This window comes from Oxyura jamaicensis, chromosome 5 (genome assembly GCF_011077185.1).
Source record: "Oxyura jamaicensis isolate SHBP4307 breed ruddy duck chromosome 5, BPBGC_Ojam_1.0, whole genome shotgun sequence".
Taxonomy (NCBI): domain Eukaryota; kingdom Metazoa; phylum Chordata; class Aves; order Anseriformes; family Anatidae; genus Oxyura; species Oxyura jamaicensis.
Window position 1 is genome coordinate 39803159 of NC_048897.1, and position 27613 is coordinate 39830771.

Below are 27613 nucleotides of genomic sequence, written 5' to 3' on the forward strand. Positions count from 1 at the left end.
ATTTTATCTCCCAGTTATCACTATGCTAGGAAAATACAGTCAACTAGCTTTATAGAAGTGTGTAGAAATTGTATAGAAAGTGTACATTCCTTCAATTATAGGCATGCTTCCGCAGCATACTTTCCCATAAGTTCTTTTGTAATAATAAGGTAATAGTGCAAGTTCCCATACAGCTAAAGCTGCAAAATGTTTCAAGATTAAATTAAATTGTTAAAGATTCCTATCAGGTAAGCATTGTGAGTTAGCAATTTTGTCCTCTTATCAGTACATAACATCTTAGATTGGAGATGTGAACAGCACTGAGTGTACTAACAGCTTTAGGATAGCACTGTCTTCTTTTTGTAGAGCCTGGCCTTCCTGGAACACTGGTTTCTTCTTCATCGTGTAAATCAAGCTCTTCCTCATATTTAACCGTTTCTTTCCCAACTGGCATCAAATGATCATCCAGTTCACCTGAGTATTGTGAAAGATTACAAAGAAATAGCATTAAGAACAATCAAGCTTTGGTCTCTTCAGGTACTATGCAGATGTGGCTGCTCAGCAAAACATCTCAACTAATTTTTTAAAATACATTAATGCAAGGCTCCAAAACTTTAACTTTGGGGAAGGAGTGAAAAATGTTAAATTATAAAATGTTACTATAAATAAGTACTTAATAATTTAAATATAATGACAGTTATCAAAATTTTTAATTCACATGGAGTTTTACTAAGAAAGAGGGAACATTTATATTCCTGTATCATTCTAAAAAGTGAGCTTCTACTGTTGACAGTATGTCCTCAATTCTGAGTTGAGCCATCAAAATGTTATTCTTGTATAAATTTATTGCTTTGAATTCAGTGATCAAAAGGTGTAACTCATCAGATGGACAACATACAAAAGCCAAACTTGTTGTTTAAATGAAATATAAATATTTCTGTATTGCATTCAAAGCACTGATAACATGGAATTCTCTTTAAAACATTCTATAAGAATGTGCTTCATTACTAGAGACAATTAAAATAATCCTGCTATGTCTTATTTCTGGACAATGACTTACAATGCAGTAAATACAATTCATTTGTTAAGATTCACTTTAACAAACATGAAATTATTTTTTGGCCGTGGTATGTAGTTCCTGATCTATAACCAACACCTTCTACAGAATAAGATTATTTTCCCCTTTACATTAAGTATATTCAATGTAAAAAATTGTTTGTCTCTTATTAATATTGCATTTGCAATATAATATGTTAAATAAGAAAACTTCCCTGGAAAATGACTTTAGCTTAAGAGGTATATGCTGAATCATTAACTACATGACGACATCACAGAGCAAGGCAAGAGAAAAGAAGTTACAGTAGATGGACACATCAGAAATCCAATTTATATGCATAACAGTCACACCTTCTTCAACCTTTAATTATCAAAACACTCTTTACAAAAGAGACATTCCTTTTCAAATTCTTACCAATTTTGTGCAGTTTTTCACAGCAAATAAGAGCTACAACTCTCTCAGCCAATCTTGCACAACTCATTGGAGGACCCTAGAAACGTATAAATGTTTCTTAAATATATGAGTTGATTAGCACATTACTTCCTAAGTGTTAGAAACAATTAGTTTAATTTAACATAAAAATATTAGGCAAGCAAAGCTTAATAAAATATTACACCAATGAAAGTTTCATGAAGATACTTACACTCATTTTCCATGGAAACCACAATTACAAGCTTTCAAACTGAAAACTATTATTGATCAAAAACAATAAAGCACTTATTCCTTTGACCAATATATAAACATGCAAAAAAAAAACCAAGGCATTGGGAAGGATATCTAAGTATTTTTGCCCATGGAATAAACAAACAGTAACTGCTGGAATACAGGTAACAGAAATAGACACGTTTAAATGCAGTTACAGAGCACAACACAGGAAGAGAAAAATCGTGTGATTTTCATTAATGACATTGAAAATAATCTAAAAGAGGCGTGCACACATCTATACCAACATATTCACTTATTTCCATGCTTTTTCTTCCCCAGATACCTACAACAATTGAAGCTCGAAGAGGTGAGTTGATTGGCAGGTAGAGAGTAGAGTAAAATGTATGATCAGGTAGTTCTCGGGTTTTACACTTGGGAGCTAGGTGCGTAAATGGATCGCTTGGTAATCTAGCGCAGTACCTAAATTGACAAGAGATTTTTCAAATCATCAGAACTTGCAAATTGAAACCTAAAGACGTTTCAATGGACTCTTGCCTTACTGGAGTAAACACTACATAAAATCATTTCATGATACACTGAGCACTGTAAGGGGACATGCATGACTAATGTTCAGCTGACTGCCAAATAGGAGACCTCCAAGTCCTTTTCCACAAATCTGGTCTCTAAACGGGTAGTTCCAAGGTTGTAATGATGCACAAGACTATTCTCTCCCATGTAGCACAGCTTGCTTTCATCTTTTTTCAGTCTCTAGGGTTCACTGTCCTATTTCTCCAATTTGTCAAGGTTCCCCTCCAAACGGTAGCCCTTCCTTTGCTGTAGTTACGTCCCCTGCCTCCTAAATAGGTGTTAAAGGCAAACGTGTTGAGGACGCATTCTATACTACCAGGTCAATGAATTGAACTGCATCGGATCTGCTAATGGCCCATGACACACACAACCAGACACCAGCTAGCCTTTGAGTCATCTACCACTACACTCTGTGAATCTGACTGCTTTGCCATGTTTTATTTGCCAGGCCGTCCCACCCAAATGGTCTACATCTCACAAATATGACTACTGATGTGCTATGGCAATTCCATCAAAAGCTTTACTTAAGTGAAGTAAATGACATTCACTGATTTTCCCTTGTTCATAGAGTCAAACTTTTCAACACAGAAGACAACAGGATCGGTTCAAGGGCAAAAACTGCCCTTGAGGACACTGCAAACCACCTTTTCTTTACACATCTAGGCATCTAGGAACACATTTTATAAGTACTTGATCCATATGACTAAGGGAAAGTTGAGCAGTTTGTACCTCTCTGGCTCGTCGTCTTTGCCTTTTTGGAAGAGGGTCACAACATTCACCTTTTCCTGTCTCTGAGGACCTTCTCTAACTGCCATGACTTTACAAAGATGGAATCAGCTTGTTCCCTTGGAAGCATATTATCCTGTCTTGTGGAATGGTATTATGTTCAGCTTACTATGTTTTTGTTTTTGAATACAACAACAAAAACAACAGCAACACATTGATCTGGCAAATGTGAATATCAGAATTGGAAGATTTTACTACAGTTTTAACATGCTACTTATCTATTTTTAAATCTAGTTTGGTATCGGGGGGAAAAAAGGACCTTACTATCTAGTTTGAAATTAAGTTCTCAAGACAGCTTTAAATTACAGAACGGTTTTAATTACAAAGGAATCCATTATTACATTTATTATATCAGAGCTAGAATCTCTGTAGGATAAAGAGACCGAAAGTGAACTATCCCTTCAAACCAGTGCAATTACTTTCTTTTCAAGAGAAGACCCTGTTCAAGATTCCCAAGAGAAAATATGTACAATGCCCCAACCTATGTTCCCATGTTCCAAGACAAACTTACAAGCTTTTTATTCACAGACAAAAAGTAAAAGTGAACATGCCTCCTACCTATTTATGTGTCCAATTGCAGTGTTAATAGTAACTCTTGGACTGTTCTCATCTGGCCTCAACACATAGGGTGGAAATACATCATCATCATCAACAATGGGTTCAGTTTCAGTTTCGCCAGCATCAACAGATTTTGAGCATTTGTTTCTCAGGATCTTAACGTTTCAAGAACACAATATGATGAGAGATGTTTCCTTTAAAACATACTATGATAAATTTAACAAAAACAGGCACGTTCCTCTGGCCACATACCTTCTCAATGGCTTTGTATGTCTTAAGATCTTCTTCAAAACTTTTAATTTTGTCTGTATCTGCTAACATTATGTAATTGGAAATTGGTGCTCTAGCTCTTCCTTTTGACTGCACATAGGAACGGTATTCTGTGGGCAAGTCAAAACGCACCACCAAGTTGCATTTTGGTATGTCAACACCCTCTTCTACAATACTAGTAGCAATAAGTAGGTTGGTCTCATGTGCTCGAAATTTTCTAAGAACCTGCAAAAGTAATGAAGATGAATTTGAGAGATTGATTAATCTGACACTTGACTGCATCACCCATTTCCTCAAAAGCTACTACAATCTAGGAGAATTGATCAGACATTTGAAAAATTTGTTTAAGTATGCAGATATAAAGCTACTATAAAAAGTATTTTCAGAAACACAGCAAGACCATTTTGTCAGAATAGTCAGATTTCTAGCAATTATATCTGATATATATCTGAAATTATGCAAGTCTAATGAGATACTGCAGCCACGAGCAACAGAAGAACTCACCTATTTTATTTATTTATTTATTTCTAAATCGAGCATAACAAAATGCTGCGTTCAGGAGTGCATTTTTTTTTTTCAATCAACTATTTCTAAGGCTGAAACATCCTCTTTGGGGGCAAAAAAGCCACATTCTAGAGTTGGTACTTCTCATATTTATACTGTTTAGTAAACATTAAGGATTTTTTTTTTTGAGGTGGAAAACAGAAGGGTCAGAAGAAGCATAAAAAGTATTTTCCAGAACATTAGCAGTTGTGTCATTATATTAGAAATTCTAGAAAAGAAACAAGTATTTAAAAAAAAAAAAAAATTAAAATATAGAGATGGTACCATGTTAATAAAGAAAGAAGATCCCCCCAAAAATGAAAACTTTATGTTTTAAATTTGTTATTGAATAGGTGCCAACAACATTCATTGATTTCAAGTATTTGTATAAGTGGCATATGATCAGCTAACCTTCATTAGTAGATTAAACCCATACTAGTTTATGACATTTTTAAAGGCTTTATGTTCTGGATGACAGATGTGTCTTTTTGCACCCCTTTCATGCATGTAAGTGTATTTATATATACATACATGTGCATGTGTATGTGTGTTTGTTTTTAATCAGATTTATTAGGCATAATTAACTTTATTACTTATATGACACAACATTTTTTCATTTAAATACATTCACTATTCAATTCCTGATCTACTACACTTCAGGAGTTTTACTACATAGTTTTTTGTTTTGTTTTGTTTTGTTTTGTTTTTTACTGTGCATTTAAGTTAACGTTCTTTTACATTATTCTCTCCTTACCGTATAAAAGGCCAAATTTATACATGTACAAAATGATTTCAGAAGGATACCAGATGACAATATCATCACAGAAGCTAGAAAGTTGATAACCCAGCTGGGGTGTGGGGGAGGAATGCATTTGTCTTCAAAATACTTTACATGCATATGAGGTCAAAATCATGGAGTTCTATATTTATGTAATTCGGAGATTTACAAAACTCACTTTTAGCAAAAATAAACATAAAAGCAACTTAATAATTGTTAAAAATGCCAGGGACCTTGACTTTCTGTACAGTATTACTGTACCACTATTAACCCAACGGAGAACAATTAGATGACTGATGATCTCACAAGACAGGAGCATAATTTTACATGAAGTTTTAATTTGTTTGTACAATGTGACATAGCAATTTATCTAAACATCTGTTATTTTTATGAAAAACATCTGTATGTCAAATTAGTATGCATATTTGTTAAACCATGGGTATTCCCTGAACTTCCAGTGACTGTGCCCAGACCCTGTCTGTTAAAAAAAAAAAAAAAAGTTCTGAATGTACTGCTAGTTTCAATTATTTTTCTTGAAGTTACCTCTTCCTGTTTTCTGAATTCTACTTCCATCTGCTTGTTACGAGGCTGATTCTTGCCAATGCCATGTCCAGTTATAAAATTGCTACTGATGTAAGCCAGTTCTGGATCTTGTTTACCAGCTTCTTTTATCAACCTAAAAATATTACATGTGTTTTTAGAAGTCACACAAACCAAAAAATGGAAGACAATCTTTTGTTTACAATAACTATGTTAAAAGTGGACACATGAAAATTCTGCATCTTGCTAGCACATAAGCTAGCCTTAGATTTCTTTAAAAAGAAAAATCTCTAGTGAAAAACCTCTACAATGATAGTAAGACAGACCATGTACACAGCATGCAACTGCACGCATCACATATATTTTAGACTTACGGTAAAACCTGTTGTTAAAAACCAGGTATTTTTAAACCAAGCTACTACTCTAAAGCTTCCTGTTGTTACTAAACCCTATTCATGACATTTTAGTGAATTTCATTTTCTGTAAATGACTAACTGTAGCAGAAAGACCTTTAAGTGCTCCCTCAAAAAGTATGTTTCCTCAACATAAGGTGTTCATTCAGTTTATTCCCCTACATCTTTCTTTAGCTTATAAAAGCAGAAAAGGCTGACTAAGGCAATGCTTTGATTTCACAGACAAGCTGGAAGATTGCTTGTATAAATAAAGTACTGAATCTAGAATGAGGCATTTGTGGATTTAAGAGCATAATTACCTTGTGCAATCAAAGTAATTGCTTATGCTGTAGCATCCTTAGTTGATCTGTTTTCAGTATGGACAGAATCTGGGATTTCTCAACCATAGCAGACTTATGAGCAGCAGAGCCAATAGAATCAAGGGGTCACATACAAATAATTACACCTCTTGCATGTCTCACTAGAGCCTTCCCAGTACCAGTTTTCTCGTATCACATCCATCTGTCCATCAACTGAACTGGTCTTCCTCACATGTAAGGACAGCCTGCCTTCATACACCTCCAACAGAAATCCAAATTCCTTGCACTTAGATCTCAAGCAGTTCTGCCTCACAGAAGAGGCTGGGTGTTGTGCTAGCCCCCTGCTACATATCTAGCACGTGCCCAGCTAGCTGCTGTCAAACCAAATAGAAAATAGCAAAGTTCTCCTGCTCTCTCTCCCCCACTGGAATACTGCTCAAGTCACCGATTTTAATGAAGGTTATGTGAACATAAAGCACTTTGAAGGCTTCCTGCCTTTGTAACCTGTTTAAACTGGAACGGTCAGGGAGAATAAGGAAGAAAACGGAAAAGCTGCAAATAGCTTGGTATATCCTTATAGAAACAGACAGCACAAGGATGCAGGTGTATTAGAATGAGTCCAGAGAAGGGCCACAAAGATGATCAAGGGGTTGGAGCAGCCCTGTGAAGACAGGCTGAGAGTTGGGGTTGTTCAGCCCGGAAAAGGCTCTGGGTAGACCTTATAGCATTCTCCCAGTATCTAGATCTAGAGGGGACTACAGGAGAGCTAGGACAAGGTGGAATGGCTTTAAACTAAAAGAGCGAAGGTTTAGATTAGGTATTAGGAAGAAATTCTTCACTCAGAAGGTGGTGAGGCACTCGCACAGGTTGCCCAGAGAAGCTGTGGATGCCCCATCCCTGGAGGTGTTCAAGGCCAGGCTGGATGGGGCATGCGTAGGGTATGGCAGGGGACTGGAATTATATGATCTTTAAGGTCCCTTCCAACCCAAAACATTCTGTGATTCTCTTGTACTAGAGCAAATGCTCTGCTAGCTGAACAGATTCCCATTTCTATATGCATCCTAGGCCCTAGGGAGAGGCATTCTAAGAAATTAAGAGTTATAATGGGAGCAAAGCCTTATTTTTCTTTTATTTCTCCATATAGCATTTCTGCCAAGTTGTATAGCTTCAATTTGAGCATCTATCTAGTAAGCATTCCAAACATTCCTACTGTGTCTCACTCATTACAGAAATGGACAAAAATTAAAAGCAACTGAATAAACATGTCACCGTGCACAGCTTTGGAAAGTTCTTGAGAAACATTTAAGACTTTAACATTGTGGTCAAAAAGAAAATTAAGTAGTGATAGCTAGTAGGTATTGTTTTCCAAACAGACCCAAATTTCTGCTTTCAGACCCTTCTCTAGGGAAGCTGTGAGGCACTGCAATGAAAACAGATGGACATGGGGCCTCAAAAAGTGATTTCAGCTTCCTCTAAGCTCCATTTCAGATCAGGAATGAACTGTATATACCAAACAAAACAGTAAATGAGCCACTTCATCAGTTGTGTATAGTAATAACAAAAAAAGTTGTTTTGGGGCAGGAGATGGGTTGGTTTTGTTTGTTTGCTTTTGTTTTTCCACTCTCTAGTAGCATTTACAAACATAAGCAGTGGCTGCTGCTAACGATCTCTAAAGAAAGATTAGTCCTAATTACTGTGTCAGAGGAAAATCCTACCCCTTACTTCCACAAAGTCCAACACAGGCTACAAGTGTTGTCCTTCCTCACTTATCATGAAACTATGGACTTCATAAAACAGGATTATAGTCTTGAAGTTTTACTGTAGGACAGATTAAAAAAAAAAAAAAAAATGATACTACTACTTTAAGTTCATTTTGATCCATACTGGATTATTGGGAGCTTGAGTGACTTTAGTATATTTACTAATTCAAAAGTTTGTAACTTCCTTATTCAGGAAACAGGATTTCTACCTCTACGTATCAACATAGCTGCCATCAGCAGAGGCCCTTGAACTAAATCCTCTGTTTAAGTGAGCTTACACTAAGATTCTCCACCGAAGACCTCCAGGCTTCCAACAACCAGCCCAAGGGTGCTGATCTTCCAGGAGTTTTGAGACCAGGTGTACGTGATGTACAGGAGCATTTTGAAATTATGTTAGCTAACTTTCAAAAGTGAATTAAAAAAAGGTGCATAGTTTGATTTTTTGCTGCCCATAGCCTGTACCAAAAGGGGCCTAAAGCTTAAAGATGGCAGAAATCGGTTACCTATTGGATCTAGATATTATTCTCTGTTGGTTTCAAGAGTAGTTAGTATATAGTGTATAAGTCACAGTCTACAAGAACAGACAGCAGAAAAAAAAGTATTTCAACCTCATTCATAATTTAAAAGAAAAATAAAATTCCACATTTCCATTCATTCCCTGTAGGGTAGTGAAATACTCATTTCAACTCAACAAAAATAAAGTTATCACAATCTATTGAGGTTATTTCTTCAAGAGTTAATAACAGAACACGTTCATTTCACTGAGTGGCTTAATTTGCATTATATAGCATATTTATGTAAACATATTAAAGAGTGCAGAAAAGCAAACAAAAAAGATGAAGTTCACAAAAAACACATAGGCAAGTCTGCAGATCAAAGACTATATTATGTAGTACAAACTATTCAGTCAGGCAAAAAGTAACAACAGAAGGGTCAGATTCAGAGGTATCCAGAACTCAACAAACAGATTGCACAGGACATTTAGCACACTATTATAAACCTACCTCCCCTCCCCACCAAAATCAAGATGTTAATAAATCAGATGGCACTCAGTTTGTGGCAAATGGCATTTAAGAATTTCAAATGTTATGTATAACTATCATGGATCACATTCAGGAATAAGAACTGATAAGGAACGAGAGTACTGCAAAGTGTACCTTGGCAAATATTCCAGGGTTCATATTTTTCTTATTGCATACTGTAAGAAAGTACTTAGTGTTTTACTGAATAGGCGTTTTTATAAACATCAACTGTTAAAGTAGTACTGGTAAATCTTAAGATATATTTATGTAAGGGCAAATTTGATTTCTGTGGACTGGATCATATAATAATGTGATTTAGTAAGGTAATGGTAAAATTTCCAGAACCATTGCACTCAGAAGGCTAAAGGAATTTCCAGCATCCATTGCAAACATAAATTAAAAGACCGATTAGTACAAGTCAGTATATGTCTATTTTACAGTTAAGGTACAGTGTTTCACCTTCTAAACAAATCAAATTACAAACCCAGGTCCAAAATGAGCCCTTGAGTATAATTTTCAAAAACATTTGGCCCTTCCCATCCACCCCATATACACATAACCTGATTTTTTTGTTATTCTTTCTTTACATAGATCCAGTATTGTCTCCTAAACCAACTTTAAATGGAGTTCTGAAAATACACGATATACAATATCCTACATATTCACAATACTAACATCCATGTGCTGGCAGCTGTTTTTTTTTTTAATTATTTTTTTTTTTTTAAATAAAGAAGATTTACCTATTTAGAACAACTGCTGTGTATCTTCTTTCCACAAAAATAATTCCACATAAAATATTAGTAAAAGGAGATGGGAAATTAGTCTCTGGCTTCTCTTTCTCCTCAATTTCTTCATCCTCATCATCATCTTCAGAATCACTCCAAGACACATAATTATCCTGATTCCTATTGTTATACCATTCAACGCTTTCAAACTGCTGCCGTTCATATGGTTTGTATTTGCGCAAGATTTCAAGCAGCTTTATTACTTTTGGGGTTACAAATTTCAGGTCAAGTGAGGCAGGTGAGAAGTGCTCTTCACAGAGTGCATGTATTTTCCTTAGGAAAGTGTCTGTAAACAATAAAAATTTCCTGTGCAGCTCCTCTTGTTCATGTTTGATATACTTCTGTAGCTCTCTCACCATCATCCCAGCTACCTTATCTGCACACCAGGGTCCCAGAACAACCAACACAGCTCGACAGTCTGACAATATCTACAACAAATGAATTCAAATATCAGTTTAAATAATACATTCATGAATTATTCATGTAAGACTGGGATCTTGTTTCTCATATAGCACAATCTTTGTAAGGATTATGATACCTATTCTATTACAAAAATATTTAAAATTGGCTTCTGTCATTTAGAGAACCTTGGGAACTTTGGTTCTAAGTCACAACTAAACTTTAAAATTCTGACATTTCTGAACCTCAAATTTAAATAATATTTTGCAATTTGGTGAAACTTATTTGAAATTTGCCTTACTACGATAATTATGCTGAAAATGAGAATACTTCTTGAGGCACCTCAGTAAACAAAGCAGAAAGAATTATCCCTTTTGTTTAACATTGAACTAATAACAAAATAAATGCTTTAGTAGGCATTTTTCTATTTGTTAGTGATACTTCCCAAGCTTCCAAAAATATCTGAGCAGGAAGTTGCGAAGTTGCATTATGTTAATAAGTCTCACCTCTCAAAGAAAAAAATCTGGGGTATGTACTTTTTTCTGATAGGAAAAAAAGAGGGAACTATACACTACTCAGAGAAAAAAAGCATAGACTCTTAAGTACCATCAACATCATATCTGATGGCAAGGTTTTACTCCCACAGAGTCAAGTGATCAAACACTAAACAAGGAAATACAGAAATGAGTTGCAAACAATTCTAATCATGATCTGCATGTCCTGTTACAAAAGAAGCATCTCAAAACAGTCAGGATGTTGGTTTTCAGTTGTCCTCTTCCTTAATCCTTTCTTGAAGAAATATAGAGTAAGTTTTCTTTACACTATCTTCCCTAACATTTATTAGCTGTGGGACTTGAAGGCATTTTTTTTTCTAAACAAATTGTAACTGCATACAGAGCCTTGATTTTCCCCACAGCCAAGACAAAAAGACACCATAGGTGGAAAACATTTTTTTTTCTTAATATGGGTGCCTCCATCTTCTTGTAGAGCTACTGGATCAGCAAACAAGCACAGAGGGCTACATGCATCAGAAGCATAGCAGTTAATCCACTCCTCTGGACTATCCAAATCCTTGGGATTGCACCCAGCTGCCAGTATTCCGTATGTATTTTACCCTGTTGCATTTTAAGTTTAGCACAAAAGTAACCAAGACTTCCTCTTCTTGTGCAATTGTGACAGACCAAAAAGTAGAACTATAGCCTGCCTTACTTATCATCCTTCTCTCTGATGCAAATAATCTTTTTTTTCTGGACAGTGCCAGAGTGCTGGTTTTCTAGAAATATTTAAGGAAACTCTCTTCAGCCCAGAGTATTCCAGAAATACAATTGCCAACTTCCTCATAGATTGCCTTAGAAATACAACTTACTTCTAACTTCTTGTTAAATAAAGAGACTTAAGTACTTACATAGTTGTACCTCAGGAGGCAATTTCAAAGCCCAAACCCCAAAGGAAAAAAAGGGTGCTTTTACCTCACACCTAAAGTGAGGCGGGTCCCTGCACAATAGATGCTCACCGTGCCTTCTGTATTCTACTCTGCCATCCTGCATGACAACACGTGGGCAAATACGTAGAAAGGTAGGGGCAAGCTTCAGGTTGAAATTCCATTCCACTAATTCAATGTTGTTCTAAAATAAATTGTGGAAATTGTAGGGCTGTGGTTGGAATTTTTGCCTCTACTCTTACTTTATCATCTTGTAATACAACTACACAGAGCTTTTCCTAATATTCCCTAAGGCATTATTTCCTCTTCTGTACTGAATTATTCAAAGGTCATTGGAGATCATAAAGATTTCAAATTCTTGACTTCAGAAATCAGGTTGCAGAATATTTTTCTGCCTTAAGCTAATTCGAATACAAGATTCTCAAACCAGATGAAGTTCTGATCGTGGAATTGATGATTGACGTTTAAACCCCAATCATTACCTGCACTGGAATACAAAAATAAGTCTTTTCGCGTAGATATGCTAGGCTGACTTAGAAAGTTTCAGTTAGCTTAGAAAGTTTCAATAACATAACATATACTGCAAAGAAAAACAGAAGTATGATTTCAATTCCCTTTTTTTTTCCGCACGTTATGTCCTTACCTGTTTTGAAATTAATGTAGAATCTCTTTCCTTTGAATGCACAGATATGTTGCAGTCATTTAGAAAATGAAGCGCTTCATCCAATTCCTTTAATAATCTTCCATACAACCCACTTTTGTCAGTATATGGTCCACAGTCTACAACAATCTCACATGGCTGAGAAGTATATCTTAATTAAGGGCAAAGATCAAGTTATTTCAGCCTGTTAAGGTTACATGGCAAATAGCAAGGGCAATATGCAGTATAGTCAAGTATGTTTCTCCACCATGAATGACTAGAGTTACACTGTTAAATATATAAAAAAGGTAGAATTAAAAAGGTAAAAAAGTAAAAAAAAAACAAACAAAAAAACACACCAAATACCAAACTACCTTGTTCTAAAATAGTATTCTTTCTCATATACTTCCTAAAAAAGAGGTTAATATCACTACCTACACTTCAATATCAGAAAATATATGGCAAAGCAAATTGTATCTGCTTGATCACCATCCTCACTTCTGGTATTCCAAAGTGTACTCTTTTGATACGCCAAACAAATAAGATACATATAACATAGTTTTAGGTCTGTATATGCAGTTACACAAGTAAAGTATTTACTCTTCTTGAATGTCACGACTAGAAGTGAGAAATTCGTAAAAGCAAATGGTTCACATCGGCTCAGAAAAATATATTCAAGAAAAACAAATAAAAACACAAAGCAACTATTCCAGAACATGTTTTTGATGTTATCTGAAACTCAGTTCATACAAAACAGTACAGCTGGTGCAAGAAAATGTGTAATTTATTGTTTCACATTAATTTTCCTCCACAGCAAACAGTCACATTATCACTACTTTTGTTTAAAAATTCACAGCATTTTATAGTATATAAAAAACACAGTGTAAAACACTCACTTGCTTTAATATTCCAGTAGTGTTTTTACTGTTTCCTCTTATCTCCCTCTGGCTTTCATTACCATCTAAACCCAGTATAGTCATTTAAAACAACAAAAAAAAATCCATACAACTTCTCTGGCATCTTGTCCTGTGGATGTTGCAACGTTTTTCTAAATGAAATAGCAACATTACGGCATACGCTGAACATAAATCAGCTACTCCAAACATAAGACTGAGTTTCACAACAAAAAATGTTATGGTATGATTTTTGTTTTTGTCTTTTTTTTTTCCAACATAAAAAGTCTGAATATTAAAGCGAAGCACTCTTCTTATTTAACCTTAAGGAAAGATGTCCTTCAGCACTGGTTACTCAAAAAGCAATTTTATATTTTTAGGTTCCTGGCCATACCCCATATGGACGTAACAGCACCAGATACACACACCTTTCTTAAGGTTTCAACTTGGAAACAACTCTGATTTATTCCTTATTAAATGAAAATGCAGTTGTGAATTAAACGGCTATAATTGTACAACATACCTGTCTAAGACCACCAAATCAGTTGCAGTTTCAGCATTGCTCTTTAGTATTTTCTCCAGTTTCTGGATCTTCTCCTCTAACTCAGCAGGATCACATTTCCCATTTAAAATGGAAGCTGTTAATCCCAGGATTCGAGGACATGATGGGAAATTCTCACAGATCTGTAAATTAAACCAGAATGAAATACCTTTGGACAGTTGTTTCCAGCATCCTGCAAGCCTATCAAACTACCAGGCAAGAAGCCTAATAGGAAATTAGTATTTGAATAGCGAGTATTGAACAGGGAAACTAACACCCAACAGATATTTTCTACTCTATTGCCTGGAATTTAACCTATAGAACTAAATATTTTACAGCAATCACATTTAAATATAAATATTTACTTGGTGGAAATGTATTGAGAAATAGACTGTTAGCTTTGCACAGGATATCCTTGCCACATTTACAGACGCGCATCATAATACTTACACACTAAAAAAAAAGTATTATCTAAGAAATAAAGTACACATGGTTTGGTTAAACTTGAAGAAAGATCTAGAAAGACATCTGTTATAAAGGTTAACCATATTATATAAAACAAATACCACACACAGACAGCAATATTCCATAAAAAGCTCTACAAACATATTCAGAAATCAGTATTTTAAAAACAAAGAAACTGATTAGTACAGCCCATTTCCAAACAATCCCCCTCAAATATTTTAATCAATGAATTTAGAAAATGTATAATTCCATTTTTTTTTCTGTTAATGTCAGGTTTTCCTTTAATCACGACTATAAAATACAGTAAACACACTATTTTTCTGTCTCATAACATCAATGAAGTGTTAATTCATTACAGTAAATTTACAATTCCACAACATGCTAAAATATGGTTCCATTGATAAAATGGAACCATAAAATATGGTTCCTTCAATAGCAAAAGCTGGCTTAATTCCCAATTCTCCAACCCTTCCACCACACTCATTCTCCTCAACAAAGCATTAAAATGTTCATGCAGGGGAAACTGACCTTCATAATTTCACGGTATGGGTGGTCCTGGATTGCAAGATGGCACTCATCGAACACCAGAAGATTAATATTTGACAGGGATAAATATTCATTTCTCAGAACAGTCAAAGCAACATGACATGTCATAACCAGAACCTAGATAAAAGTGGGGGGAAAAAGCATTAGTAAAAAAAAGTACAAACTGCCTGAGGTCAAAGTGAAATGCAAAAGCTCTTCTGCAGGTCTTGCTATATGGTATTACCAAATGTGAATGCCATTTATTCATCTACCTACATCCCCTTAGTACATGGGAGAACGAAACATTATGTACTTGAGAAAGTAATCTAAGGGTTTATACACATCTCCAGTCACATGCCTAGAAAAACTAAATACAATAAATAAGTGATATTAACACCAGCAAGACTACACAGAACAAATGTCACTGAATTCAGTGACCCTTATCTGCCCCACCATCATGTCTACAGCAAGAAAAATATTTCTGCATAAACTGATAACCACGTGCTCATGCAGCAAAAATTAACAAAATTGTCATGGAAGTGGTAAAACCTACAGTGGGATTAATGACGGCAACACAAGATCTTTAAAAGGCCAACCTTAAATTCAAAGTTATCACTCAAATGTAAATCTAAACACGTTAAAAATTGCATCCTGCCCTCTAGCACCAGAACTTCTGTAGAAAGTTAGAATGATTATTTACAATTTAAAGAGGGCATCATTTAGGCATCGCAGTTAAGTAAGTTTTAACAGCAAAGACGGTTCAGTTAATTCAAAAAACAGAGGTGCAGGGCAGGGTATATATATGTTGCACACAAATTTGACTAGTTCAGCTTCTTTCTCAGACTCTAGAGTTCTGAACTCATTATTAGACAATGTCTATGCCAATAGAAGTACTACAACTAGGCCCTAATAACAAGTCCTATTACTGAGTACTGGAGTAATTGGTAAGAAAATTTATCAAATGAGCTAACAGAATAATTTTAGCTCTTCGGAAGAGCTTCAGGTTTATTTTAGATTTCTTAAAAAAATAATTTAACTAAAACTGTTGGAGTTAGCAAATAATAAAAAGTTCTTCCAAGAGAGAGCTACTGGATAATTCATTGCTGCTACATTTTCATGCTATAATCAGCATGAACTGTCCAGAACAGTATCTCTAATTTCTCAGTTTAGGCTTCCTGGATTTTATTAGCAGTAAACACATATTAAGACCATCTCTTAGTTTCAAGACTTAGGTTACAGAAATCAGCATATAATTATAGCACACAATTTTATCAAGAAATTCAACTCTTATGTACTATTTTTATGCTAACATTGAACCACCTACAAAAATATTACTATATTACTACGAAAGGCAATGATTTTCCAACTAAAAAGAGAACTAGACAGAAACCCAAAAAGGCAGAAATAAAAAGCGTGACAAAAAGATAAATGCTCTGATCTCTGATGACCATTCAGTTTTAACTTCTTTATTTATTACCTAACATTTATACTTATTTTAATGGCATTTAAAGTACAACCTGCACATTAAAAATTTCTTCTGCAATCATCATTATGAACCACAAGGTAGGGAGACTGGAAAGAAAGGATTAAAAAGAGACAGGTTTTTAAAACAACCTGAGTACCTTCTTCATAATTTCTTAAAATTGATATACAAATCTCACCAACACGCTAAATTTCGTATAGAACCAAAATGAAAGAAACTCTCAATTCTCATCAAGCCTAACTTATTGTAGACTCTGCTTATATTTGTAGTTTATAATTAATACATTACCTGATGCTTAGAGAATTCCTGACTCCATTTCTCTTTTGTCCATGATTCAGTTACCTCTAAACTTGAATACTCTCCCACTTTAAGATCTGAATGCGTCCTGACAGCTGACACTTGTTGAGCAACTTGATTTGCTTAAAAGAAAGAGACAAAAAACCCTCAATCACATAAAAATTAATATATGAAAAAAACCCTTAAGATGTATGCTCTATTACTAGCACTATATTTCATAATGTGATCTTTGTGAGGCCAAACCAGGCTGGCTGCATGGCAACTACCTCCATGTAAAACTACAGGAAGGAAACAAATTGCTAATTAAACTGCACTTCAGATTTTATGCCTTGATTTTAAACCAGAAAACAGGAAAATGCCAAAGATAAAGAGTTTGTATTGAGAGTATGACAGGCAAAAAGTGGAAGGTATCAATCACATTCTTTAGTCAGCTCAATATCCTTACCGCTAAGGTCTTCATGCAAAAGTTCCTCCCAACTATGCTTTCACACAACTTCTGTTAAGGAGTATCTCATGACAATAATATTAGCATATTTGGGAACTTTGTACACTTCTCCTCTTACCTGAGTTGACCAAGAACACAGTTCTTCTTCCATTTTTGTTGAAATCTCCCCTGATCTGATAGGACAGCTCTTTAGTGAGTAGTACTGCAATAAAAGTCTTCCCTGAGCCAGTGTTTAAACAGACTATTGTATTATGATCCAAAGCTGCTTCAAGCAGTTCAACCTAGGTTTAAAAATAATATTATTTGCAGCAATGCAGTGAAAAGGCTGACAAAAAACAACCCAAGTGGTAAATAAACTACAGACAAGCTAGTATTACCTCTTATAGGTCTTCCTCCCAGTGCCACAGAATTAAGTGTTCTTTAACAATGTAGTCCCTCATTAGTGACATGGTCTTGCTTCTAAAACTAAATTCCTCTAGTATCATAATTTATTCATGTTCTAAATAGCTTTCTAACTATAGCTTTTTAAGAGACGATTATGTTACTAGATAACTATCTGAAACAACAACTAGGGCTTTTAAATCTAATTATATACATCAATTCAGTCAAATATGCAAGTATGTTAGCTCACTGTGACATAACTTTTTCAGTAATACTAGCCAAATGCTAGCTTTCAGGCACCTCTGCAGGGCACAACGAGAACTGAAATTCCAGAAATCAGAAATGGCTTTCCATAGCAAACTAGAAATCAGAGTGCCCTGACAGCATTTCTGACACTACTGAAGTGTTTTGACACATATGTGAATCAAAATCTATATTTACTATGTAGAAGGCAGAAGGAGACATGACTCTATGCATATAATCACGGTGCAAAATGTCATATCTACTGTATCTGCCCCTAAAAGCATCTTGCAGGGAGCAGAGCAAGAGAATGTTCAGCTTAAAAGGTTGCTTTATCAGAGCAAACTGAGAAGAGGGAATGGGGATTATTATAAAAGTAGAATGCAGCCAAGGTAAGGAAACAGAGATAACTAGCTCCCAATAGGTGGAGCTATAAGAGATATATGCCAAGGCTGTATCCAACACTACTTTCTCCAGCTGCTCTAGATCTTTTTCTATTAATGCATTTAATTTTACTAATATATTAATGTCAGAAGAGAAAGAATTATCACTAGTACCTGATATTTTCGTGGCGTGTAAATGTTATCGTGAATTGCTTCTTGTTGCCATGGTAGTCCAAAAAAAGGACCCATTGGGGAGGAAGCAGGGGTCATGAGCTGCAGTCCCGCCATGCTGAGGGATTGCAAAGCAGGGCTTTTCATTCATTCATCCAGTGTTTCTTTCATTGCATTTTTGTTCCAGCACAGCCTACTACGAGAAGAAAGAGAAGCAATATTACATATAGTCATAACATTAAAGCAAAAACAAAATCTAAGAAAATAATACTTCACTCAAATTTTACTTCCAGTAAACACCAAGTCTCATTATTTTCAGCAGAACACTTCAACTTCAAACTTTGAGATTTTTTTCACTTTAAGATGTGTATTTATCAAAGTACAAAATAAATTCAAAAGGAGCTGCACTTCACAGGGCAAAGTTCATTCTAGCCATTTGGACTTGTACATTTCTGAATAAAGTTCCATTTGGTTCCATTTGTTTTCTGATGAACCCCCTTTTAAAATTTCAGATTAATGAAGAAATAAAGTTGTTCTAGCTTTGCTTCATGAAAGAAAATAAATAGATTTTCAAGATCATAGGTTCTAAATAGGTCTACCAAATTTTTTATTCTTTTTCCATGTAGTAAGTCCTATGACCAGTCAAAGCTTTACATACACATACATGCACTCAAAATGAACTTGATTTTAACCAAAGCAAAATGAACAGGAACTTCAAAAGAACCTGTTTGCAAATAAACAGCTAACTTAACCCAGAATCTGTTGAAGAGCTGACGACAATTTAACAAATGATTGCTGCTGACTCTGGTAAGAACTAATATAGAATGGGTCCCTCGTCAAGTTAACAGTAAGTTTCCAGAAAGATACTCTAATTAACAGAATCCATTCACATTTTGATCACAATTAAGCACCAGAAAATACTCTCCCCTACTAGAGGGAAAGTCCTCATCTTGATAACTGTCAGGAATGTCAAGGTAAAAATCAATTCTCATCAACTCAGATAAACTTTTTGAACGCTTCCCTCCGCCTTCGAAGTGGATACATATCCTATTCAACTAAATAATGTTTTCAATAGCTGGTTTTCCTAGACATTTCCAGATGCTCTGCATTCATTTTATGCCTTTTTTTTTTGAGACTGATGCTAAAACTAACCATGGCTTCAAATTGAAGACTTAAAAATGTATGAGAAAAAGCTAATTAACACCCTATTGTATAGAAATGTCCATGCTATTCTGTACAACAGGAAAAATAATTTTTGCAACTGTTGCACTAGGAAAGAACATCTGTAATTCTGAGACAAGTTTGATGTGCTATGTAATCAAAAACACTGACCTCTGAAGGTTAAGAGAAATAACTACTTTGAAAGACCACAGATAAAGCAGTCTAAGTAAAAAGAAAAGTATTCATTTCTCTTTGTATCAAGACAAAATTTTCTTTTATTTGCAATAGAGTATAAGCTCTTCATTGTATATTCATATTTCCAAGTTAAATATTACAATTTAGACCATGTTTAGAGACTGACTTGTATTCTAATGTAACTAACATTAAGTAACTAGGAGAAGTTCTGGTGCGATCAGACTGATTCAGTCTATTTTCCATCTCCGGTATACCTTGTAAGACAAAAAGAAGTCATTACTTTGAATTATATGATCATTCCCCTTGGACATTCATGTAGAAGTAATGCCACTTTACAAAAAAAAAGTCAGAGACAAAGCTTTGTTTCATTTTTTTTATTTTCTAAAGGGGCAGGAGAATCCTGAAGGACAGTGTGGTTAAGTTGAAATAACACCGCTGCACTCCATTATAAAGAACTATTTCTGCTTTAAAGGCAAACAGTCAGAAACAAATGCTTAGTGAAAAAGAGGGTAAAATTAACTTCCTAGTCTTTGACTCAGGGATCAACGCACTTCCCTCTCTATCAAAAAAGTATTTCTTTACTAAAAGGAGATTGCTACTGTTCCAGGAATCTAGTCTGATATTTTAATTTGAGCTTCACAGAAACTGCCAGGGTTAGAAGATACCATATATAAGATGTGTAGTCAAAGGCTTAATAGAAAAAAAAAAATGTATTTTTTCCAAGGATGTATTAGAGAATGCCCTGGATATTTTAACTGATTTTTCCAGTTGCTTTTGAATGAATCTCCAAACTCAAACAAATCTTGTGAGTACTTCTTATTTACTTTTTCAGTCCTGTAACCTAAGTTACTGTTTTCAGCCTAGGTCTTTCAGATTCTCTAAATGAGAAATAACAGAACAATACAATATTGCTTTATTTGGTTGCAAATATAAACCCAACATAGGTTACACACATCAAATTCAGAAATAATTTTTTATTCACTTCAGTTGTTATATAAGAAGAGTCCTGGAGATTTTAGAGTTTTCATACATTTCAGGCCATATACGAGAACATGCAGGTTCTGTTCTAATAATTGGACTAGTCGCTTTATACAATGTTCAAATCCAGTAAGACCAAAACTGTGTTTGGTTCACTCCCTCTTTGGGACCAGTGGCTTCATAGACAGCTGCTCCTTCACTGAAGTTTCCACAACTTTGTGCCATACCAGACAAGTAGCACGAAGCCTATATGTGTGTATGTATATGTTTATGTAGTAAAAGATGATCATCCTTGATATTCTGATCTACTACGCATTTACATATCAAATGTACTGATGTTAACCTGTATGTAATTAATCAGATTGTATCAATCTCATGGTAAGGACTCTCATGCGATATATAGTCTTCCCAGATACTGGTAGAATGCATCTGGAAGCTCTGGGCATGCTAACATAAAAGCAGCTTTTGTATGAACTGACAGCTAAGGTGCACGAGAGTGGGGGAGACTAGTGGAAAGTTCCCCCCCCCCCAAGATAATAGATGAGGCTTTCCTTTAATGTACCTTGCTTCTCTTTTTTACATTTCAATGAGTATCATACTATTTGGTAACACACACCAAAAAAAGTCCTTTGAAGAACACAGAGGTCTTTCTGATGACTACAACATTTCATTGAAATGGCATCAGGCACTTTTCTCTGCTTCCACAAAGTAACTCATGTAGAAGCATAGTTTCTATTTGCTTTTCAGTTTTAAAACGAAACCTGGTAACAGTCTTTATAATTGCTCAAGGTTGGAATGGACCAGAAAAAACATATATATATATTTTTTTTTTACTAAGGTAATTCCCCCATCATTTTCATGGGTAAACTCAGCCACTTTGGTCTTACAAGGCATTCAGGATCAGCAGTGCCTCCTCTCTGTTTACTATTCCACTTATTTTGTGTTTCTTTTCAAAACATAAATACAACTTTGGGAACAAACATTAAAATATTAAAAATTAAGTATGCTTGAGAAGTCTTTTAGTAAAAGGAACTTAGGATCTTTAGGATCTAATATTCACAAAGAAGCTTATCTCCTTTTCAAAATACTTCTCCATGACAATGTTATGTTAGCTATTTCACTACAAGGAGCACAGAGATTCATACTTAAATACAGCTCCAGATGGATCCTGTGAAGCACTGCCTTGCTCCTGTGAAAATCTGCACATTCCAAACTAGTTTTGTTTTCTACATAGCTTCATGAAATACCTGCTCTTAAATATAATCATCTCATCAAGATCAAAAAGCATTCTCATTAAAAATCATGCCATTTTTGAAGTGCAAAGGAAGACGTATGTATGCATTAGTAACTTAAAGCAGTATTTTCTTCTTCAGTTAATCATACTATTATTACCCTATAATCTGATTCCCAAAAAGCAGGATTTAGCTATCATGAACTGCATGATTAATTAGCAAAATAACAGTGAAGCTCTTATCAGGCAGAGCACACTTGGGAATAGCTTTGATTCCCACCCACTGCACGGTTACTCAGGTAATAAGAAAGAAGTCCACCTCTGTAAATCACCATTGCTACTTCCTGATGTGCTGAACAGTTTCCTAGTCCTGGCCTTCATTTTTATTATTTGTACTGGAAGTATATAAGATCTGACAAGACCAATGTCAATGTTATTATGGGAATAGGCCATAATAATGAAGTAATTATATCATTATAAGTCTCTATTTCAATAGCAAGGAAAAATATCAAGTTCTTCAATAAAAGAAAAGCAGTGCAAGACTATCTAGAAATAAGAAGGGGAAAAACACATCTACTTGAAGAACAGGTTTTAAATTGGAAACAGTTGAGATATAAGTACATATGTTCAGAATTTGTGGACAGAAGTTAACTGAGCCCTTAAACTAGCTAAAAGGGAAGCAGGAAAAAAAAAAAAAAAACTGTCCTGCTCTGCCAGTATAAGTAACAAATATATCTGCAAAGATGTTCTATCTACCAACTGTGTTATTTGGATATTGATACAGCAAGAAACTAAGAACTTCCTGAAGTCAATTTTGAGGGAAAAATACAGGAAACAGAAGTCATGCTTCCTGTGGCTCTAGTCTAGGCTACAAAAGCTGGACAAAGCAGCATAGTATCCAGCCTTATCTGTTCTAAGAAAATAAATACTGAAAGGTCCATTTTTTTGGCCACAAGTTTGGGTAGTTTAACAGCAAAATCCACAACTTGATATCCTTACTTTAATGTATGTATATGTGAACACAGAGTGAACTGTAAACTTCAATTAAAATTAGCCCAGTGTTCTACCTTTTAAAGAAATGTATTTCAAAAATGTACAAGGTTGGGAATGAACATTTAATAGCAGCTTCTTCCAGGCTAGAATGATTCTGGAACAATGGTATAGGTTTTTCAGCCACAGGAACATACCCAAGTTGAAGCAGTCCCTTGGTGTACAAAAAGGCTTCCAGTTTTACTGCATTAAGGAATACAAGCCAAACCAAGTAGGGCACTCACCTGAAATAGGACATCCTGGATCTAGCCATGCTCCAAGGACTGTTTAAAACATTTATAGAATGATACTGAAGTAAACAGAAGAGACTAGAGCCACTGGGATTCATCTTTCAAGTTTTTAACCACCACTTGCATTCATATTATGTGTTATATTTATAAGAAGTTAAATACAACACTACACCTCCCTCCTATTAAGAGCAAAAATCTATGACTGCCAAATACAACATTTCCTCTGCCTTCAAGACCTCTAGCCTTGATGTCTGAATTTCTACCTGACAGTCTTAGTGATAAAAAAAATATTTCTGATGCTATAGGCTTTCATCTTCGCCTACAAATTTCCCATTTATTATCTAAAAACATTGTCAGCACTGGAAGAAAAAACAGATTAACCTCTGATAGGAAGAAACGAAACAACACTTACTTGAGAGTAAATGAACCACAACCCATACAAGAAATAGGAATAGAAACTTGCTGCTTGTATATTCTCTGACATGAGCACCTAAAGAGTCTGAACATCACTCTTATAACAAATTACATGTCTGAGTGCTACATGAAACATGAATTTGTTAAAAGATCTAATACAGAAAATTCTTTCTTGGTGATGGATGAACAAAAAAATAAATTTGTAAAATATTAAGAATACGAACTACATAATCAAAGATCGATGTAAATGTTAATTTTTTAAAATGGAAAATATTCAGTTAACACTAAAGTTTTTAGTATAGTGACTTCTTTTTATACTATAAGCTCTCTCCAGCAAGTATTATTTTGCTCAAGTGAATGTGAACATACAAGATTCCTCCATTATCTGGTTACTGAATCAGGATCAAAAGTACGCTTTCCTAAGTTTCTGAAGGACATCGTTTGTCCCAGATATTTAAAGTAAAAAAATACTTTCAAACAGTATAATTAAAGAGGATGAATCAGAAATCCCCGTTATTGCATGCTATCTTTAACGTATTTCAACGTGTACAGTGAAGCTGCACAAAACATTCCTTATCAATTATCCTTCAAAGACCTTCACCAGATGCACTACCAGTTTTTGTTGTCCTACAATATTTTTAAAAATAAAAATTTAGATCTATTCACTTTCAAGACATACAAACAATGCATAAATGCTTATAAAGCTTCAACTTAAGTATTCCTTCAAAAATCAACTTCCCTGGTTTTCCTAGTAGAATCAGTATTCACCGTGAATGTTCATCTTGAACTACATTTTATTTGTTGTAATTTTGTGATTTAGAAACAACCTTATAGTACAACCAGAACATTGGTCTCTAACAGAAAACCAAGGGAGTCAAAGGTTGCTTTTTGTTATTCAGAAAACTTTAATCAGAGAACCTAGGAAAATGAAGATTACACTGAGGCTCCACATTTGGATGAGCTGCTTCTGAAGAATTTTGACGTGCAACAAGATATAGTTAGCAGCTGGAATGCCTGCCAGACTCCTCCTAAAACTACTGACAATAGGAGAGAAATACACTATAATGTGACACTTAGCAGATTCAGATAAATGCACAACCCCTGAAGTCCTTCAAGTGTTCAACCGCTGGTACATGCAAACATGGATTTGAGGCAAATGCCTAATAAACACTTTCTGTTGCAATTAGCCCAGCTCTATCAACAGACCCAGCAAGACAGTTCACACCAACAAACTTATGCTGCTGTACATTGTAACAGACCTTAAAGCAATAGGATTATAACTTGATATATCAGCATAGTGTACATGGGCTGTAAGGTATTTGCCAGTACAGAAATTAAATGAGAAAATGAAAATGCATCTGTTTTCTAGCATATCGGTACTGACACAAGCATACAAGGCATTCAGAGTAAGTTTAAAAAGGAGACAGTTCTCCCATAACAAATTCAGTCGTGCAGCCACATACTGGGACAAACTAATCTTTTAAAAAGATGCATACAAGTCCCAGTGAAACCAGCATATCTATACAGTTCATTAATCAGGGGTGCAAAACTGCTGGGATGTAAATTCCTCCTTTCACCCCCTTACACAGAGGGCAAGAGATAAAACTTGAAGCACACAGTATCTAAATATAAGGCAAAGGGAGGTGAGGACAGGTGAAATTAGGTATATATATGCCCTCACTATGACATCGAACTGCGTATCAATTTTTTTTTTAATACGCAGCTTTAATCAGATTAAATTTAGTCTCTCTCCTGTTTTTGCGCAACTATAACCCAAACTGAGACATACTACTGAGAGTAAGACCAAAACTAGTTACCTGATATCTACTTTCCTCAATAACTTTATCTCCTGAAACAAACTTAATTCTAATTCCAACACTTTGCATCTTCCCTCTTCCCCTTTCTTTTCCTTTCTATTTCACCTACACAACCATATTTGAATGTAAAACCCACAAGAAATGTTAAACAATAACCACTTTAAGAATACATTCGTAATCATATCCAGTTTTACAGAAAATAAAGGCATGTGTTGCATAGCAAGCACCTTTCTTTATGCCATTGCTTTACTTTACCATCCACGGATAACATAATGTAGGTATTTTCATTATTCCTTCCAAAGAAAGTCAACAAAAGTTTCTATATCCACACGCACGGCAGTCACTTAATGGTCCTGAAGGAGCTTTAAATATAAACCAGGAGAATATATTGAAGCGGTGCACAAAAATCTGTTTCTCCCATACCACAAAGCACGGACTTACCGTTTTAATTTCTGCAGCCTCTGTGCTTATGCTTTCCAAACTGCATTTTGACATCATGATACCAGCTTGTAGGTTAATCACATAATTTGCTAGCTTCGGTTCTTAAAAAGACAACAACAAAAAAAATCCCTCTTAAGTATAAAAATGATTTGAAAAGAGAACTACAATACCAGGGTTAATTGTGGAAATTCATTTGTTATAAACATTATAAAGACATCAGTGCTATACTAAAATTGTTCATTTCTCTTGGCCAGTTAAAGTCCATCCTGAACATGAATTATTTTACTTTAGTAGTAGAAACAAGAAATTAAAGAGTCATTTAAATGCTAATTTTTGATAGTTTAAATATGCAAGGAAAGCATATTTCCCTAATCCTTCTTAACAGGTTACTATGATTAATATTAATAATTGGTTCATATGAGAAATACAGTAGAAGTAGGTTTTAAACGATTTCCTGTCTTTCAAATGTAATGTTTTTTCCCATGCACAAATACTTTCATTTCACTTAAGATAAACATTTAAATTATTTCAAAATGAAATTCAGATTTTTTTAATTTGAAGCCACAATACCGTAAATTGATAAAAAAGACAATTTCTAAGCACATTAGCACATGTATATTTAAAGTAATATTTTGCAATTAATAAATGTCAATTTGTATAAAAACACATTTAACTACACATGTAAAATAAGCAGTAATTCATGACAATTTCATAGATACTTTAGAAACTTTATAAAACTAACTTAAAACACAAAACATAGTATATCTAAGCAGATTTACAGTATTCTCAAAGCTCTAAAGCGAAAAATTTAGATGAGATATTCACCTAAAGTATTAGTTTTCCCAGACCTAGAGAGATTCTGAAGTCAATTTTTTTTTAATCAATACTGAAAACTTAAATGCAAAATGAATCTTGATGAAAATTTCTACTCCGATCAGTTCCATAAAGTTAACGAGAAGGACACTCCCAAGATTACTTCAGTATGTTCATTTTTACCTCAAATGCTGATGCTGAGCTTTTCCAGAGTTTCCAAGCCTGTAATTTTGTTTCACCCTAGGTAACCTAAAAGGCAATATAAAAAGAGAGCATTTTAACATGAGCTGCCATAAAAATCAATTGTGCCATGTGGTAGTCTGCTTTCTTGAATTTTAATATTTAGCTCTGTAGCAACAGCACATGGTCCTTCAAAATCTAATTATCATATGTCCTTTTTTGTCTAGGGATACAGACAGTCAGCATCTGAAAGCCATAAGTACTCAGGAGATATTTGCATATTTTCTGTTTTATCTGCTAAAGTAATTGCTAGCTGAGTACAACTAGATTTACAATTTTCTTCCTCTGTGCTCCCTCCACACAAGTTTCACCTAATACTGTGATGAGGTCTTAAAGCAATTTATCAGCAGACACTTTTGAAAAAGCTTAAAGAATATGCACTTCTTTTGAGAAAGCAAAACAAACAATTTTTGCTTTATTTTACAGCAAGAACATGTAGGGAGTGGAAAGCAGAAAATCTGATGAGTACCGTGTTCACGTATAAAATAGACCGACAAATCTTACTGCCAGGGATACTTTTCAAGTCACGTTTGCATCACACACATCTTTTTCTGCACAAAATACAGAAAATTACTTTTAGGATGTAGTGAGTATAACTTAAATTGATTATGATACGTTCCTGTTATGTCTAGATTATTCATCTATTCACCACCTCCAAAACATGAACCAGAATACATATTGCACTGAACCAGAAAATAGCTTAACAACAGAAAACT

General features: G+C 34.8%; 1 protein-coding gene across 6 annotated transcripts in view; it reads right to left on the reverse strand.

Annotated features, from left to right (window-relative positions):
• Positions 1 to 27613, reverse strand: part of DICER1 (dicer 1, ribonuclease III) — a 65933-nt gene that overhangs the window by 21799 nt on the left and 16521 nt on the right. For 4 of the 6 annotated variants that reach the window (XM_035327235.1, XM_035327234.1, XM_035327233.1 and 1 more), the window contains exons 2-16: positions 26841 to 26906; positions 25845 to 25945; positions 18331 to 18523; positions 17271 to 17433; positions 16699 to 16829; positions 14931 to 15065; positions 13920 to 14080; positions 12507 to 12675; positions 9979 to 10451; positions 5748 to 5880; positions 3866 to 4108; positions 3614 to 3768; positions 2029 to 2161; positions 1451 to 1526; positions 314 to 453 (exon numbers count right to left, since the gene is read on the reverse strand). In XM_035327235.1, coding sequence (XP_035183126.1) covers positions 314 to 453; positions 1451 to 1526; positions 2029 to 2161; positions 3614 to 3768; positions 3866 to 4108; positions 5748 to 5880; positions 9979 to 10451; positions 12507 to 12675; positions 13920 to 14080; positions 14931 to 15065; positions 16699 to 16829; positions 17271 to 17433; positions 18331 to 18474 — 2256 coding nt within the window. In that variant the 5' untranslated portion in view covers positions 18475 to 18523; positions 25845 to 25945; positions 26841 to 26906. The remainder of the gene's footprint in view (positions 1 to 313; positions 454 to 1450; positions 1527 to 2028; positions 2162 to 3613; positions 3769 to 3865; positions 4109 to 5747; positions 5881 to 9978; positions 10452 to 12506; positions 12676 to 13919; positions 14081 to 14930; positions 15066 to 16698; positions 16830 to 17270; positions 17434 to 18330; positions 18524 to 25844; positions 25946 to 26840; positions 26907 to 27613) is intronic. The other 2 variants (XM_035327237.1, XM_035327238.1) reach the window with 2 other exon arrangements.